Genomic DNA, 18065 nt, shown 5'->3' on the forward strand with positions numbered 1-18065 from the left:
GTGTAAGCTATGTGTGTGGTCATCCTCCCAGCACCACATTTGCAGTTTTTTTTTGTAAAAGAAAGCAACATGTCCAAGTGAGAGGCTATTACCCACAGTAACTATAAAGAAATTAACAAAACCTCATCCTAATTTATTTGTAAATGTTTGTCAGCGCTACCCAGTCGATCAGTTTGAAGTGTAAGGTGATGTTCACAAATGGGAAGTGAGACTCCAGAACAGTATTGAATGATCCTAAATCACTTGGAGTAAAATATAATAAAATATATACCAGCTAAACACTTTGGGTGACCAGCACCCCCAAATCTCTGAAACCAAAATAGCCCCTGCTTCTTGATTTCAGTATTTCATTTTAGAGCTGTGAATACAGCTTAGATGTGAGTGTATACGATAGGGATAATATCACAATATAAGAAGGGAGAAATTACGCGGCCTCGTACTCTGCTTGAGATGGCACCACCGTAACTATATTCAGTTGTATTTTGTAGGTACATATAAACATAAACCTTGAGCAAATGCCATATTCAGTGTTGTGCTGCTGGCAGATTGAGGGATGTATGGCAATTTATGAACGAGAAACCGTTAAACAACAACATATATAGTAATTAGTGGTTTGCTTTAAAAAGTGGCGGAGAAACGCACCATGGTGTAACGACAGTTAAATTACATTTGCGTATTAAAGATATGTTACAGTCCTTGGATTGAGAAAAGTAATTGCATTCCAGGAACGCGTTACTTTGCAACACTGTTTGTAACTACATAATTACCTTCAGAGTAACATGCTAAACCAAAAAATATGAATAGTTCAATGTTTCCACAGTTTGACCTACAGGGGGTTGTCTTCTATGTGAATATAGGCTCTATACCAGGGGTTGGGAAACGTCTTGACCCAAATAGACATACATTTTGAGAAATTCAGGAAAACCCGCTCTCCTGACAAAAACTAATTTTTCATAGCATTATATTTCACTGCGTGGCATTAGATTGATACATCCCAACCATTATCTGTAGCGCTTATCCTCAGTAGGGTCGCGGGGGTGCTGGAGCCCATCCCAGCTGTCTTCAGTAGTGGGCAGTGGGCAACCTGAACTGGTTGCCAAAGAGTTGCAGGGCACACAGAGATAGACGACTCACACGCCCAATAACAGCTAGGGACAATTTGGACCGACCAATTCACCTGACATACATATTTTTGGAATGTGGGAGGAAACCGGAGTGCCCGAAAGAAACCTACGCAAGTAAGATAGTTTAATAACATTTATGAAATAAGAACAATGCCAGAGCCTGTGTCCTATATCAAGAAATGTCACACTTTAAACTTGTCTCCCTCCCACAGTTACTTTGGATTTTGACCTTTATTTTGACAAATAATAATTTCAAAACAAGGTGCAAGCAGATTTCTTTTGTAAATATGTCACGAAAAACTGCAAACGTTAATGGATGTATTTCTTATCAGAGCAGTGGACCGATATGAAAGAGAGGAGCGTGCTGTTTATGCATAGCTTCACCCACCCATACCGCTAACACAATCAAATGTTTCTGTGTGCTTGGCTAGCGTTTTGGGATAATTAGTTTTTTTCTGTGGATTTTTATCATTTTCTCAACACCGAACATGCATTTTTTTACAAGCTTGCATAAGATTCTTTAGCAATGTACAGCCAAAACAGTGGTGTGACACTTTGACTGTAAAGCAGGGGTTGGTAACATATTTTGACCCAAAGAGCCATAAAAGCAAAAATATTTAAAACTATGTTGGGGGAGAGGCACACCATATATTTGACGACAAATTTCAACAAAACTGCCAAACCCACTCTCCAGATAAAAGCCAATTCTTCAGCACATTTTATTTCACTGTCTGACGTTTGTTGGTTTCTCATAGCCTATATAAATATAAATACACCACCTAAAATGTGTCTCCCTCCCGCAGTTACTTCTGTTGAGGCTCATATTGTCTGTCATTTTTTCCCCCTAAGTAACGGTTTCAAAACAAAGTGTAAGAAAACTTCTTTTGTAAAAATGTCCCAAAATACTGCAAACGAGGATACCAACGTATTTACCTTCAGTCCTGACAGCGCTGGGCAACATAGAAAGATTGCACATGTCCTGTTCTATGTATAGCTCCGCCCACCCCTACCGCTCACCCAATCAAATTGCTCTGGGTGCTTTGCTAGAGCTTCTAGGTTAAACTTTTGTTTCGGGTTAAAGTATGCTCTGTGAGTTTTCATTATAAAGTGTCTCAACAGTGAACCTAAATTGTTTAACAAGCTTCCATATAAAGGGGCCAAAACGGGGTCTGCTGGTGTGAAACCCAGACTCTAACCTGTAGTTAAAATTTTGTCCCATATTTAGTGGACCGGACATCAGTACTAACCATATTGTTTCGGCTTCGCATGTATGATAACCAGCTCCATATGAAGCAATATAGTAAAAAGTACTATTTTTTCCCCGAGCCAGATGTACTCATGAAGAGAGCCATATATAGCTCGCAAGCCGTAGGTTCCTTGACCCATGCTGCAAACTGTGCCCTTCATATACTGGACAGAATGTTTTGCGTTTTCGAAGTAGCTTCGGCTATCCGCGCACCAAACTCTACACTGGGTTTATCGTAATTGAAAAACTACAGAGGAAATTTGCACAAGTAGTATTTTATCACCGAACCATATGCACTCATGAAAAGAGCAACATATGGCTCGCGACCCATAGTTTCCGAATCGTGCCCTATACGATAACTAGACAGTTACTTTCGGACTAGCACGTACTTTTTGGTGTCAGAAATTCAGGAGGTAACTTAGTAACTTTTTAAATTTCAAGGCAGTGTAGCATTTGCGACGCTGCTTTGTTTACGTATTGTTTCTAGAGTTTTTCATCATATTTAAGTGTAACGGGTGTAATAATAACTTTTGTTTTATTGAAATTCCTGCTGAAATATGTGTATAGTTTTTGGTAAATGTCCTGCAATGCTGAGTCCAACAGTGCCATCTGCTGGTATGGGGTGGGGTTTGGTTTTGGCTTCTAACATGTGACCAGGAGGCGGGGTTTGTTGTTAGTCTTACGAGAGAGAACTACAAAGGTAAGACCTATCTTTTGGTGCTGCACAAAAGAAGATAATTTTAAACATTATAACCCCAGCTGACAAATCTCTCACCATGCATAGTAATGTGATTGATATTGTCAAGCTGTTTACGTTTATTTTCGTTTTGTTTCTGTTTTACTAAATATTAATTCCCCTTGTAGAGATCAAAGAGATCAAACCCAGCAGAAAAAGCTAATGTTGTGACTCATCCATTTGCAGGTAAATTGTACCCATTTTTATACTCATTATTGTTTTAATTCCTATTTTCTCATATACATTAAAAAAGGATGATGTTGGTTAAAATTCAGACTAAAGAAAAACATGTTGAATTCATTGTAAACGTTAAAAATCCACTATACGATCTCTTGTTAAAAGTATCTTGTTAAAATGTAAAGATGTAAAAATGTATTGTGATATTCTAATGTATTTTCTGTAAAGTGAAAAGAAAGCTCTTTGATATGCTTTGTTGTTAGTCTTACGAGAGAGAACTACAAAGAGATCAAAGAGATCAAACCCAGCAGAAAAAGCTAATGTTGTGACTCATCCATTTGCAGAAACTGTAATAATAAAAACCTCATCATCCAGTCCAGCGTGAATGTGGATCTTTGGTGGGACACGTACACCGCGGTAACATAAGCACAGACTGTCCTTTATTAAGGAAAGAGGGTTTTACAAATGATATCTTTTTGGGTGGTGCTTGGGTAGAATTTGGAATTGTTGCAAGCAACTCCCAAAACGGACTAGTTATACATATTGAAGTAACTAGAAACTGTAACTACAGTATTTCAGTAACGTGCCCAACACTGGTGGTCATATAATGGTTAAGGGGTGCAAGTCTGTAATTTTTGATCTGCAGTTGTCTAAAAATCGACTCACCTGCTTCTAGAGATTCGTCATCAATGGAGTGCAACCTCCTGACGCAGGCTAGCTCTGCACAGGTGAAAAAGAGGACCAGGGGGACGAGGAGAAAAAACATGGCTAGGCAGAAACCGACACATCAAAAGGCCAACAAAAGATAAGTTTGCATAAAGTCCACTAATCTCGTTGTAGGCAACAGTCGTTTATGTCCACGGGATAAACCGCCGTTTATACCCCCACATACTACTGATAAGACTCACGAAACGTCACAAGCAGTAGGGTCCACTTTTCTTTTGTAATTTGTTATAGAGGTATTCTCAAGAGGACGCTCGTGGCTTGAACTTGGGTCAAAGGAATTTTGTTTACTCTAAAGTCAAAACTGCTCTTCCTTGAATTACCTGCGCAGGCTCGACCAATCGAGCGCCATACCTGGATGACGCGTGGAATGTTGTGCACATGAATGGGCGCTAGATGGCAACAGTTTCTGATTTTCTACAAGGTTGATTTATATTTACGTAAAATCGAAGTAACAAAACTGCACACTTCAGTGGGCCTGGTATTGTGAAAAAAAAAGAAACAATGATAGAATGCGACTAAAATTAATGATACAAACTTTTCTATTGCTATCATTATGATTAATATTATGGAAAACGAAGCAAGGTACACTTCTAAAAAGGCCAAACCCTTTAGATTTTAACATTCATATTAATTAAAATAATCTAATGTTTGAAAATGATAGAAAACGATGTTGTTGTCACAGCATTGTAAAGCCAAATTTAAATCAAACAGATTGGAAATCAAAAACAAAAGTATTGTTCCTTTGTTTTGGTCATTTGTTTTCCCCGTTTTTTTTGTTTTCCCCTGTATAATGTTTAATCCAAATTGAAAAAACAAAACTTGCGTTCCCCTTTTTTCAATTTTTGATTTTCCTTGTTCAATTTTTAATACATATTCATAATTCCAACTGTTGGGAATAAAGATTCAATCAAATAAACCAATACAAGCTAAATCTCATCTGAAATTACAGTTTTAAATTCCTATAGTGTCATAGTTGCCATGGCGCTCAATTGGCCCCGCCTGTGTGGCGCCAGCTGCGGCTCGTTGACAGATTGGCTTCCCTTTTGTTTAAGCTCAGTGCTCTCACTCTCCCTGGGTCAGTCCATCAGCGAACCTCTGTTGTTACAAGGCAAGCATTTTTTACCCTGACTCCCTCTTGTCCCGTTTTTGCTCCTGTTTTTCCACCTGTCCGTCCCTGATCTCCCATGTTGTCTCCGGCTTACGACCCGTTTTTGATCCCGACCACGCCTTCTCTCCCGTCCCGGCTATCTACCTGTTTTTCCGACCCTGCCACCGCCATCTCCCTCTATGGGAGATCCACTTCTGTTTTCGGATCACGGTCTGATTGCGAGAACGACTTGCTTCCCGCATCCAGCGAGCACCGGATCGCGGGCGCTGTCCTTCCTCTTTCTATTCAATAAACTTGTGGTTAACGCTACGTATTTGGGTCCTGCTTGCGTTCAGGTGCGACATATAAAATCAATAGAACACACCGTACAGTGTAATGTTTTGTAGAAAGACACGTTGAATGTTTCTTGGAGGTTCAGCAACAATGCTGGAGAACATGAGGAGAGTATATTTTGGCTCCAATATTTCTGGAACGAATTGTGGTATGCTTTAATGAAAACTGTGGGATGTGGGATACCCAAAACATTCAATGTGTTCTATTTGGGGAATCTAACAGAATAAATATTGCAGAAAAAGGAAAGAAGAGCACCAAGTAAAAGTTCATTTGAAAACAAGGAAAAAAAGGGAAAACAAGACTATAGTACAAACAAGAGATCCCAACCGTGGAGAAGTGGGTGTGCACTGTTGAGGAAATATTTGTAGAGGATGACATTCCGTATAAGGATAGGCCGACAGGAGACCTAATTTATTGACAAATGGGAAAATATGAATGGACTATAGGAAAAGGAAGGACAGTGAAAACCGAACAATGAAGACTGAACTTTGAACAATGACTTGTTAACGATAGATCCTCTATTTCACAACATTTCGATGTTTTCACCTTTGTTGTCTTGTTTTTTGTATGTTAAAGAAAAGAAAGAAAACGCACAATAAAAAGCATGATAAAAAACAGAATGCCACTTTGACATTATATTACGTTTAACACGAACCACAATACTTAAATATTTGATGAGAAAATAACAGCATTTAAATCCCGAGTGAAGTAAAATATACCGGTATTCATTGGAAAACCTCCACTCTGCAAAAGGGGTAAACGACGAAACTTCAGAATAAAACAGATATTCATTCAAACTGCGGTGGAAAATGCAGTACAAAAAATCATATAACAAACTTTATCCACAGCTACAAGCCTAATCCTCATGTTTGATGCAAAGTGTTTTGTATTTAAATCTTCTAATTTGTTTTGAAATAAGTAGAAATTTTGCATACCACAAGAATGCGCACTTGTACCACTGATGGCTCGCATTCACTTCAAAAATCATTGATCGATCCCGTAAAAGGCTGCAGTGAAATGTAAAAGCCTTTCTCTTTTTTAATGAGCCTTCAGACGCCAGATTCTACCTAAACATTCGAACTCCATCAATCTATTTGAGGCTTTTACAAGTTCGGGGCTATACCATCACCTCTTAATGGTGAGGCACATATGACATTTGTAATGCAACGCTATCTTAGCGATCTCTATGCTTCTTTTAAAGGCACTCAACCTGTCGCGGGAACTGGCCAGCGACCTGGACTTGTACGGGGAAAACTGTTTGGAAGAGCCTAAAAGTGTTATTTTTGGGAGAACACGCTACCCTGAACCCTCCCCACCCTCAGCCCGACATAAAACAAAAACAAAACAAAAACCCAGACATCTAAAATCATGAAACTACACATAAACTATTTTAAATTGGGTTATACAATTGATCTCTTGCCCTGCTTTCGTCCTAAATTGTCCTTGAATAAAGCATACCTTTCAACCTGTACGTTTTTGCCGTACAAAGTACGTTTATATTGCATTTTAAGACATGTACGACCTACAAGAAAATCTGTACGGAGTAACGCAAATTTGTCAATTATGGGTACCATTCGGTATACACCGACTATCATGAAACGGCAAATCAATCAAATCAAACGAGTTCGCCGCGGTAGCCTCTATCTCGGTATTGTTTTTTTTTTCTCGTTGCAAACGAAGCAAGCGGTTTGATGCTACTGCGCGCATGCATTTGCCGCCTCGGATTTCATGAGGTAGTTATGTAGTGAAAGGAAGTCCGTCTCTTTTTAGAGAACCGGCTTTTTCGTGTCATCTCATTAAAGAGAGCCGGCTCTCAAACGGCTCACTTGCTTTGATGCATTATATTACGAATCATTATTGTTGTATAAAGAAGTTAAGAAAAAAAGGAAGTATAAAAGGAGAAAATGAAAAAAGACAGGTTTGTGGTTTTCCCTTTAATCAGTATATTACCAACAATAATTTAATGCAGAAAATGAATTAATAATTTGAATAAGAAACTGTATTGTTCTACTTAATTATATTTGCATGTATTTTTTCCTTCTATAGTGAACGTCCAAGTTACTTCAGTCATGTCAAGCAACTCAGTATCTCACAACAAAATGTTAATTGACAATATATATGATATAACGAAACACATCTACAATATAACATGTTAAACGACATAAATAAACACATTTGAAAAAAAAAATATGGTGTAAGATTATTTTGTATTTTGTAAGAGGAAAATACAACATTTTATAAGGGCATGGAGCCGTGGAGGTTGCAAGGTATGATAAAGGGACATTGTTATTTTATTGTCATCATTATTTAGAACCTCATAGTTGTAAAAAAAATCGTTATTTATGAAAAACAAAAACAATATTAATGTGAATAAGAGGAAAAACACACATGAACTGTCATATAAAACAGCCTTTCTAAAAGTACTCATAAGTCGAGAAATTTGTATTTGTTTCACATAACATGAGGCTGACCTAGAGGGAGCTAATATGATTGTCCAACATCTTGCTGCTATGGGTACCCCCCAAAACCAAAATTATTGTTAATGGCAAGGCAAAAAAGAGAATAAATACGGTCACTATAAGTCTCTGTGGTTTGTTATCTTCCTTGTGCTATGTAGACCAAAATTTCTGTTGCACTACACAATGCAGCGTCATAAAGTCGTCAAATATTACCCTTTACCATCTATACTTTTGCTTGTTTCTTCAGGATCAACAAGGTTTTAAGACTTAAAAGAGTAAAATAAGATAAACAAATGTTACGATAAAATAGAAAAATATTAACAGGTTAGTCCTTGGAGACTGGTTTAGAGTGGGGATGTTTACTTCTTGTTTTAAGGGACTTGTATTGTCCGCCAGAAGGGAGAGGATTAAAGAGGGTGTGGCACGGGTGAGAGGACTCCTTTCTGATGTTGTTGGATCTTCTGCAGTATTGCAAACCGGCAATGTCCTCCTAAATAAGCATAGAGCAGCTAATTATTTTTGAGGCTTTGTTGACCTGCAACCTCAGCGGAAATGTTTAAATCTAAGCTTAAAACACACTTCCACTCTGTAGCATATAAATAACCTATATTTTATGTTGATAATATGTGTATTATTTGCCCTCAAGTAGGTTTTAGATCAGGTGATGGTGTTATAATAGTCTGTGGTTTGCAATAATCTGTGCTCTGTGCAGCCCTCTGAGACTCTTTGTGATTAAGGGCTATACAAATAAACATGACTTGACCACTCCCTGTTAGGTTTTCCTGTGTGCTGCCATGCTTCCAGGACACTTCATGAAAGTCACAAATATGTAACAATACAATGCATTCAAAAGAAAAGGACAGAGACCCAATGCCGGAGTGACTAATCAGGAAGAACGGGTCATGTCAAGGTCGAGTTTGGGCTGGTAGGATGAGAAAAATAATTTTTACTTATCTGTCAGTTGCGCTATCTAACTTTACTTGTGCATTCATTCTCTAATAGGCCACATTCAGCGCATCTGGGGGATTTCTCCCCTTTCAAATTTGAAGTTTGTTTGGTCCACCACCGTTCTTCTTTTCTCAAGCGGTAAAATTAACACTGGACAGCGCAAATTAGATAAGTAAATGATAAATCGTCTGCATTTATATAGCGCTTTTCAAGTCATGACTTTCCAAAGCGCTTTACAATGTGCTTCACACTTACCCATTCACACACACACACACACCAATAGCGAGTCAGCCATGCAAGGCGCCTATCTGCTTATTGGGGGAATTAGGGATTCAGTGTCTTAGCCAAGGACACTTCGACACATAACGCGGAGGACACGGAAATCCAACCTGCGACCTCTTGATCCCAAGACGAGCACTTTACCTCCTGAGCTAACGATGGACGGCAGAAAGGTGCTCGTTGGACCCGGAAAAGCCAGGAAAAGGAAAAAGTGTGAAGACTGGTATCATTCATTTTACTCATCTTGCACCTGTCAATTGTGTGTCTCCAGTTGTGTTTTGTGCTACGTGTTTGCAGAATTTTGCAGTTAAATGTCTTCACCGGGTAGCTCCTCACAATCAAATAAGCTTATGGTGATGAAAATTACATCTCTTTTTCGAGAAGCGGCTTTTTCGGCTCGGCTCACTAAAAAGAGCCGACTCTTTTGGGTCGTAAAAGCCTTGTCAGATTTAGCTTTTATCCATATATTAAATATTATTATGTAACAAAAATTATTTTTGAGTGATAAATAAAGCTAAAAAGCGAAAGACTACAAAAGAAGAAGACAAAATAAAGGCAAAAAGAGAGAAAAAAGAAAAAACAATATTAAATTTTTTTGGGGGGGGCGGCAGTGGCTCAGGAGGTAGAGCGCTTGTCTTGGGATCAAGAGATTGCAGTTCGAATCCCGGCTCCTCCGTGTTACATGTCGAAGTGTCCTTGGGTAAGACACTGAACCCCTAATGCCCCCAATAAGCAGGTTAGCGCCTTACATAGCTGCAGGGCCGCTATTTGGAAATGTGAAGCACATTGTAAAGCGCTTTAGGAAGTCTTCATTGTCTTGAAAAGTGCTATATAAATGCAGATCATTTCATTTTTTTTAGTCTTGGGATCAAGGGATCCTAGTTCGAATCCCGACTCGTCCGTGTTACATGTCGAAGTGTCCTTGGGTAAGACACTGAACCCCTAATACCCCCAATAAGCAGGTTAGCGCCTTACATGGCTGCAAGGCCGCTATTGGGAAATGTGGAGCACAATGTAAAGCGCTTTGGGAAGTCATTGACTTGAAAAGCGCTATATAAATGCAGATAATTTCATTTCATTTCATAAAGCAAGAAAAAGAAGTCAAATGCTAGAAGAATCAAAAGAAAATATGGGTAAATTAGAAAAAGGAAGGGAAAAAGCAGGAAAAAATCAAATGAGGAAAAGGTAGAAAAAAGAAGAAAAAAAGCTTGGGGGAAAAAGGGAAAACAATATAAAATGAATTAAAAAGAAGAAAAAAAGCAGGTCCTCTCACAATTATTCCCAATAAAAATGCATCATAAGAGCTTGCTGTAGTTCCATCATTCAGATTCCACTTCCATAGGTAAGTGGGCTGGCTTTGGGTGTAAAACTCCCGGGCTAAAAAAGCGGCCCACTCTGGCTCTTGATGGACCCCTATGTAAAACACGATTATTTTTTTCACACGGGCAAATATCTATCCCCGAGTTGAGTCTAGGCCTTCTGCTCAGTGTTTATATAAAGCTGATATGATGTAATTGCACCATATCTGGTTGACTACTGGACGTTGCTAATTGAAGGCACGACAAAAACTCTCTTGTACTCGAGGTATCTGGATTCTGTCGAGTCTCAGGATTTATCCAGAGGAATGTTGACACGGAGAAAAGGGCACAAGAAAATGATGAATCTCAGACTTTATCTGCTGTCTGATGTGAAAACCGAATCTGTCTTATAAAACGATATCGTTACCCAAATGAGGAATTACACTGCGGTATGCATTTACACTTTTTATAGTTCACACACACTAAGGCTGACTTTTGTCTGTTTATTACTTTTGTGCCTTTTTCATGATTTAAAAATGCAGAGGCATCTCTATCTCGTCTGGCCTAGATAACAATAGGGTCGGAGCGCTAACAGCAGATAAAATGACCCGAGTATTTACATCTGGGACCTCTCACATAAGGAAAGCTCGATTGAGACAAATTAGAGGCCAGGAACCAAAGCAGGAGCCAGACCAAAACAGAACATTTTGCAACCAAGATACAAATATTCCACTAACTGAAGACACGTGACTCGGTTTCTCTGTTGTCACAGATGGCGTGGGCCTGAGAAGAAAAGATGCCACTTCATCCCCAAGCCCTCTGAGATAAAAGCTGGAGATGCTGCTCTCTGTGGACAACTTGGAAAGGGTGAGTGATGAGCTACCGCAGACGTCTTGTGGTAATGGAAAAGGAGCTCACCGGCCTCAATGAAGGGGTGACTTGATTGATATCCCAAAAGACTTGTTTGCTGTTGTTAAAAGAAAGTGTATAAGGATGTGTGGAAATTTCAAAGTAGACTCCTATAAGTTTGAAAGCCGCCGCCCATTTTCAGGTTCTGGTGTAGCTGGAAGAGTGGATCCCGTAAATGTAAACACAAAATACTATTTTAGAAAATGATGTATCTACATTAGATGAATAGGTATCGGATAGTGTACAGAAACAGAACAGCAAAGTTTATCAGGGTCTTTATAATTCAAAGACATCAAAGCTACTGTAACACCATTGTTTACACATTGTTTATAAATGTATTTCTCAAACATTATTAAGAAAAAAAACAGTTTTTTTTCAATGCATATTGTCAGATTTAATACTTAAAAAGGGGCATAAAACATTACTTTGCTTTTATTATGAATGTTTCAAAACCAATTTGATGACATTGCCTAATAATGAACCGAGATGAAATAAAATATACATCAGATATAACAAATACTACTAAAAGATTAAATCATTTTGAATAATGCCATCTTCACTGTTCCACTGTTAAATTACATTTTCTTATTTCCATACCATAGTACTACAAAAAGACTAGAGGCATTTCACACAAAAAATATTTTGCAGAAAACGGACTAATCAAAATTGGAGAACACACTGGTCAAAATTAGAGAACATTGACTCTGGCATAGAAAAAATTCTGAAGGTTACATTAGTTAACAGTTAGAAAGTGTACAGGCTTCTGTTGAGAATGACTTCAGCACGTTTTCCGGCCACAGGATAACACTAGTCTCTCACACTGTTCTGGTGTGATTTTGGTCCATTCTTCTTTCAGCCTCCTCTACAGTTTGGTGATTGTAGTGGGTGTTTTGACCATAACTTTGTCACCAAAGATTTTCCATAGGTTCTCTCTTGGATTTAGATCAGGCCAAGCCATTAATTCTATGTTTTCGCCTTCAAATAAATTCTTTACCCTGGAGCATTGTTCTGCATGAAGACTGCATGCTGATTGGGCGATGAATGCAAGTAAGGAACCATGTTGAAGAAGGTTCTGATACACATTTGCGTTCACTCTGCCATGTATCTGTATAAGGGGATCGACTCCTGCTGCAGAAAACATGCCCTAGACTACAGGTGTCAAACACGCGGCCCGCGGGCCAGATCAGGCCCGCTAAGGGATTGAATCCGGCCCGCGAGACAGCACTCAAAGAAGCACAAGAGAAAAATGAGTTGCAGGTTGAAATATGTAAACTACATGTTGCCAAAGCCAGGTGCCTCGAACAAAGACACTGTACTTGTATTTCTTTTCTCTCTCTCTCTCTCTCTCTCTCCCTCCCACCTCTTTTCTCCCACTCTCTGTCTCTTTAACTTTCTGTGTCTCTCTTTTTCTCTTTGTTGCTCTGTCTCTTTCTCTCTCTGTATCTTTTTAACTTATTTTGCTCTAACTTCCTTTTTTCCTTTTCTCTCTTTTATCTTTCTCTCTTCCTACCCTTCGCGCTTTCTTTTCTCTTCTTCTGTCTTTCTATTTCTGTTTGGATTTCTTTCTTACGCTCTCTTTCTTTCCCCCTCTCTCATGACTTCTCTTTTTTATCTCTTTTGTCTCTCTTTGTCCCACCCTCCCTCCTTTTCCCTCCCTCTATCTCTTATTTCTGTATCTCTTTTTCATTCTCTTTAATCTACTAGTCCGGCCCCCAACAGAATGTTTGTTCTGTCATGTGGCCCCCGAGTTAAAATGAGTTTGACACCCCTGCCCTAGACAATGACACTTCCTCCTCTACCTTTCACTGACTTTTTTGCACACTTTGGGTTAAGCCTTTCTCCAATGTCTCGCCGGACATAATGCTTCCCATCAGACCCAAACAGATTAAATTTGCTTTCATCACTACAGTGAACTGTGGACTAGTTATCCTCTGTCCACACAACCTGCTCCTCTAATGAAAGGTTTGGTCACTGCAGTGTGGGCCTGTCTAAATGCTCCTAAACAGTGAGACACTCTATGACGAGATACAAGTTTCAAATAAGCAAAATTATCTGCCTATAGGGCTTTTTTGCAGTGTTCAATTCTAAACAATACATTCCATTGTGTTCATTTTCAAAAAATATATAAACTGGACCCACCATCTATTCTGCACTTCTGATTCATACATGCTAATGTCATGATTACCTAAGTGAAGCCACCTGGGTTAATCAACTGGCGCGCTTGAGTGCGCTTCCTGATTGGTTTATGTTCCCTTTTTAAGCACGCTATGCCGAGATCTCTTCGTCTGAGGATTACTTTTGTACCCCGTTTGACTCTCCTGATTTACCTGTGCCTTCTTGACCTGGTTACCTGATTCTGCCTGCCTCCGATCCGACCTGCTTCCGTCCCACGCTACGATCTTCTCTCCAGTCCCGGTAAACTCGACCTGCTTCCGTCCCACGCTACGATTGGCTACGTGTTCCGAAGTAGTCTTCACGGCTTTGCTGCTGACGTACGACGGTCATCGCGTCTCCCGCTATCCCTTTACGCCTCCCCAAATAAAGAATTGTACGAACGCTCTGGGGTCTCCTGCTCTGTTCTGGTCCTCCTGACAGCTAAAGGTTTTTGAATTATGTTGGAGAACTATAAAAAGGGTGCATTTTCTTTAATTTATGTAATTGTTCATGTGTGGATGGCTCTCTATGCCTCCGGAGTCTGCCAGGAAGGAACCTATGCTGTACCGCAGTGGCGGACCGTCAGGACCTGCAAGGCCTTCTCTGCTGGCCTATAACATATCTGAGTCATGGAGGTAATTATATTTTGTTTATGAATACGTATTGAGTAATTCCAAATTGACTGTCAGCTTCTAAAAATTGCTTTCCCATGGCTGCGCTCTGTGAGATGTGTGCTTTCATATTTAAGCATTTAACCAATTACATTTCAGCCTTTACCTGTTGCCAGGGTCATAAATCTGAGTCCTCCACAAGGAGATATGCGGGCCTTGAGGCATAATAGGTGAGAATGAAACTGTTGGGTAAGCCAATCAGATTTAGAGTTGGCCTGCTAGCAGGTGAAAGGAATCGTCAGCTAGGGGTGGTAATGCACCAAAGTCTAAAATCCATTATTCTCCTAAATCAAAATTACATTTTTTTTTTTTACCCTACAGTGAAGTTTTAACTTATTTACACTTTGAACTTTTTTATGCAAACAACTTTAATGTCAAGCAACTCAGAATCTCAGAAAACATACAACAAAGGGTTAATAATAAGTATTGTCTTTTGCAACAACAGATACATGATGAAATACAAGAATAAACTTAACCTTTTTATGTACAACACATTGTCACTGAAAAACACAGGAAACGTAAATTTAACTATTTATAGATGTAAAAAAAAAAAAGATCTAACACAAAACAACATGAACCTTTTTTATACTCGACTAATTTGAAGTCAACAAAACAGAATCCCTGAAAAAAAAACCCATGCATATTGAGCAATCACAAGTTACACATCATGAAGAGCTATCACTGAGGGCCGATGTGAAAATGGCACGGCCCGCCACTGCTGCACCATCATATCCTGCCCTCTCTTATGCCCTGCTTGACGTATTGCAGGGCGAGCAGGCTGGTGTTTTGTCAGTTGAAGGCTATACGTGTTCTGTGCCTCTGACAAGTTTCCATCACATGCGGCTCTCAAAAAGAAAACAAAAAAGCACCAAGCGTGCACCTTTGATAGCATTTGACTTTTGCTATTCTGCAGTGTTTGCATTTCAATGCTTCAGAGTGTGAGAACATATTTGTTGCAAGATCAAAAAACAAACACAGTGAGTCATGCTGACCAGTTGGACATTGCCTAGCAACCCAGTGAATCATCCCCCGCAAGTGTTACTAACGTTGCCGGTCTCACCACGAATTCCTCGCAGTTTCCCCAATGAGTAGGGGTGGGTGGATCGATCCAAATATTGATATTATCGATAGTCAGCAAGGACTGGGATCGGATTGATACTATTGTCCTGGGATATTTCGCTCCTTCACCAATTTCCTCAAATCGCTGCTATCCCACCAGTATCCTCTGCTTCTCTTTAGGTGTATACCTCTGTGCGTCTGACAGGCTCACCTTTAGCATCCCTGCCAATCTGGCCTGCTGCTGCATTCTGCCTGTCAGGCGTAAAGAGCCAAATCTATAGTTCCACCCCCCCTGTAGCTAAAAATTAAAGCGGCAAATAGGAAGCGCAGTGCAGCATGGACTTTTTTTTTAAACTACAGGGAAGGACAATACCATAGCATTGCTCTCCAACCTTTTTCAAGCTGATAGGTACTTATTGTTGCTAAGTAGAGCAAGGGCCACCGTTTTAATATGCATTTTTGAAATCATAACTCATTAAGTTAGTACTAGGTTGTTATTATGTTATTACTGGGTCAAAATGACTCCGCCCTGATGATCTATTTTCAGAACAGGTCCGCGGGCACCTAAGGGGTCACTCTGGTGCCCGTGAGCACCACGTGGGAGACTCCTGATCTATACAATTGATATTAAGCAAGTACTTGGATTGGATCAATACTGCTGTCCTTGGATCAATACTCCACTCCACCAAAATGCCCAAATTGTTACTTCTCTATGAAAATAGTGCAGCCATTCTCTCTCTCACCCAACGCCCACGTTCACTATGTCTATGACTGAGTCGGTGATTACAGGCACACTTTTAGCATCTCTTCCTTACCTGGTTTGCTGCTGTGTTGTACCTGCCAGGCAGAAAAGTTGGCCAAATCTTTCACCCACCCTACCAGAAAATGAAAATTACAGAGGCAAAAAGGAAGAGCAGCATTGTGTGGACTATTTTTCAACTACAGAAAAGAAAATGCCTGCTGTAATTTGCGTGGTAAAGTAGTCTGCTCCTGTGGGAACACCACAAAATGACATAAACACATAAAAAAGGAGGGCAACGGGCTGTAATCAAAAATGTAAACCTGTTACTGTTCCTGAACAAAAACCTGTAAATCCGTTATCATCATGGCAACAGAGCCGATGAGACAATTGATACTTTATTTGCATTACTAACTTTATTTTTAAAACATTGTGCAGTGGAGGTACTTTATTTCTGTAGTTGACATTTTTACAGCATTACAGTATTTGTATTTTCATTTTTTTGGGTTTGACTTTCTTGGCTTTTGTTCTGAAACAGTTGCAAAAGAAATATTTATATATTTTTTTGTTCTTTTAAAGTTTGCAATGTAGTTTTTTGATAAGAGGTTAAATCATTATTACTGCCTAAAATCTTGGTGCTGTGTTTATCGAAATTATAAACCAGACTTAATAAATGGCTACGTTCTTTAATTAGGATGTCATTTCCGGGCTAAATGAATTGTTATTGGACCGGTACTGATCAATACTAGCCTGTATTCTCTTGAATCAGATGGATACCAAAAGTCCCAGTATCACCCACCCCTACAGACGAGTGACCTCATCATTGCAGCTAATTTCTCAACGCAAACTACTGCCCGTTTGATAGTAACGTGTTTTACTGAAAACAGATGTCCAAATTCTCGGGCATGGGCCACCTTCGAAACTGATAAAAAGAAGCCTGTACAACAGGGGTGTCAAAAGTCATTTGTCACCGAGGGCCACGTAAGTTTAATGGCTGTCCTTAAAAGGCCTGATGTAAATTATAAATGTAACTAAACGTAATTGATATGTAAATTAAATTTGAATAGGATACTCATCAATCCCCCTTCTTTCGTTCTATTAAAAAAAGCCTTCTGACTAAAAAGAAAAATCGACCGCTTTTTCAAAACTAAAAAGTAAAAAAATCTTGACTCGAGACTAGTATTTTGGTCTACGCTTTATTTTGAAGGGAGACAGTCTTATTGCGTGATTAATCCAATCCAATGATTGAATTTGATTTTTGTTTAGGTAAAATTTTGAGACTTCTTGTTTCAAACACATTTTTTTAAAAAAAATTCTCTAGACAGATTGTGCACAATAAAAGCTAATGCTTTTTAAAGTCAAAAGCTCATGTAAGGATAGATAGATACTTTATTCACCCTCGTTGGGAAGTTCAAACTTCCGGCAGTATCCTTGTGTTGAAAAATAAAGTAATAAAATAAGAATATAGAATACAAAAAATACCCAATATTGTCAATTCATGTTTATTTGTATAGCCCTTAATCACAAATAGTGTCAAAGGGCTGCACAGATCAAATACTATTGCAAACTATTATTACTGACTATTATGACACCACCCCCTCATCTAAAACCTACATGAGAGCAAATAATACACATATTATCAACATAAAATATAGATTATTCATATGCTATAGAGTGTGTTTTAAGCTTAGATTTAAACATTTCCACTGAGGTTGCAGATCGAATCTCAGGGGGAAGAGCATTCCACAGCACCGGGGCCCGGATGGAGAACGCTTTCGAACCTGCAGATCTTTTCTTGGCTCTTGGGATCACTAGTATACCAGCATTTTCAGAGCGAAGGCTCCAAACCGGAACATAGGGGGAAATTAAATCTGAAAGATATGAGGGAGCAAGTCCATGCATGATTTTGTATAATACCAACAGAACCTTAAAATCACATCTTAAGCTAACAGGGAGCCAATGCAGGTTAGCTAAAATCTGGGTAATGTGATCAAACTTTCTTGTCTTAGTTAAAAGCCTTGCAGCAGCATTTTGTACCAGCTGAAGGCTCTTGATTTTGGACTTTGGGAGACCAGAGAGTAGTGCATTACTAACGTTTT

At 39.2% G+C, this 18065-nt stretch overlaps 1 protein-coding gene across 1 annotated transcript in view; it reads right to left on the reverse strand.

Annotated features, from left to right (window-relative positions):
• The window catches only part of prrg4 (proline rich Gla (G-carboxyglutamic acid) 4 (transmembrane)), a 17123-nt gene extending 12747 nt beyond the window's left edge, over nucleotides 1–4376 (reverse strand). The window contains exon 1 of the mRNA XM_088334649.1: nucleotides 3950–4376. Coding sequence (XP_088190775.1) covers nucleotides 3950–4049 — 100 coding nt within the window. The 5' untranslated portion in view covers nucleotides 4050–4376. The remainder of the gene's footprint in view (nucleotides 1–3949) is intronic.
• Between the last annotated feature and the right edge of the window lie 13689 nt (nucleotides 4377–18065).

Source organism: Urocampus carinirostris, chromosome 4 (genome assembly GCF_059441175.1).
Source record: "Urocampus carinirostris isolate Australia breed hairy pipefish chromosome 4, RoL_Ucar_1.0, whole genome shotgun sequence".
Taxonomy (NCBI): Eukaryota; Metazoa; Chordata; class Actinopteri; order Syngnathiformes; family Syngnathidae; genus Urocampus; species Urocampus carinirostris.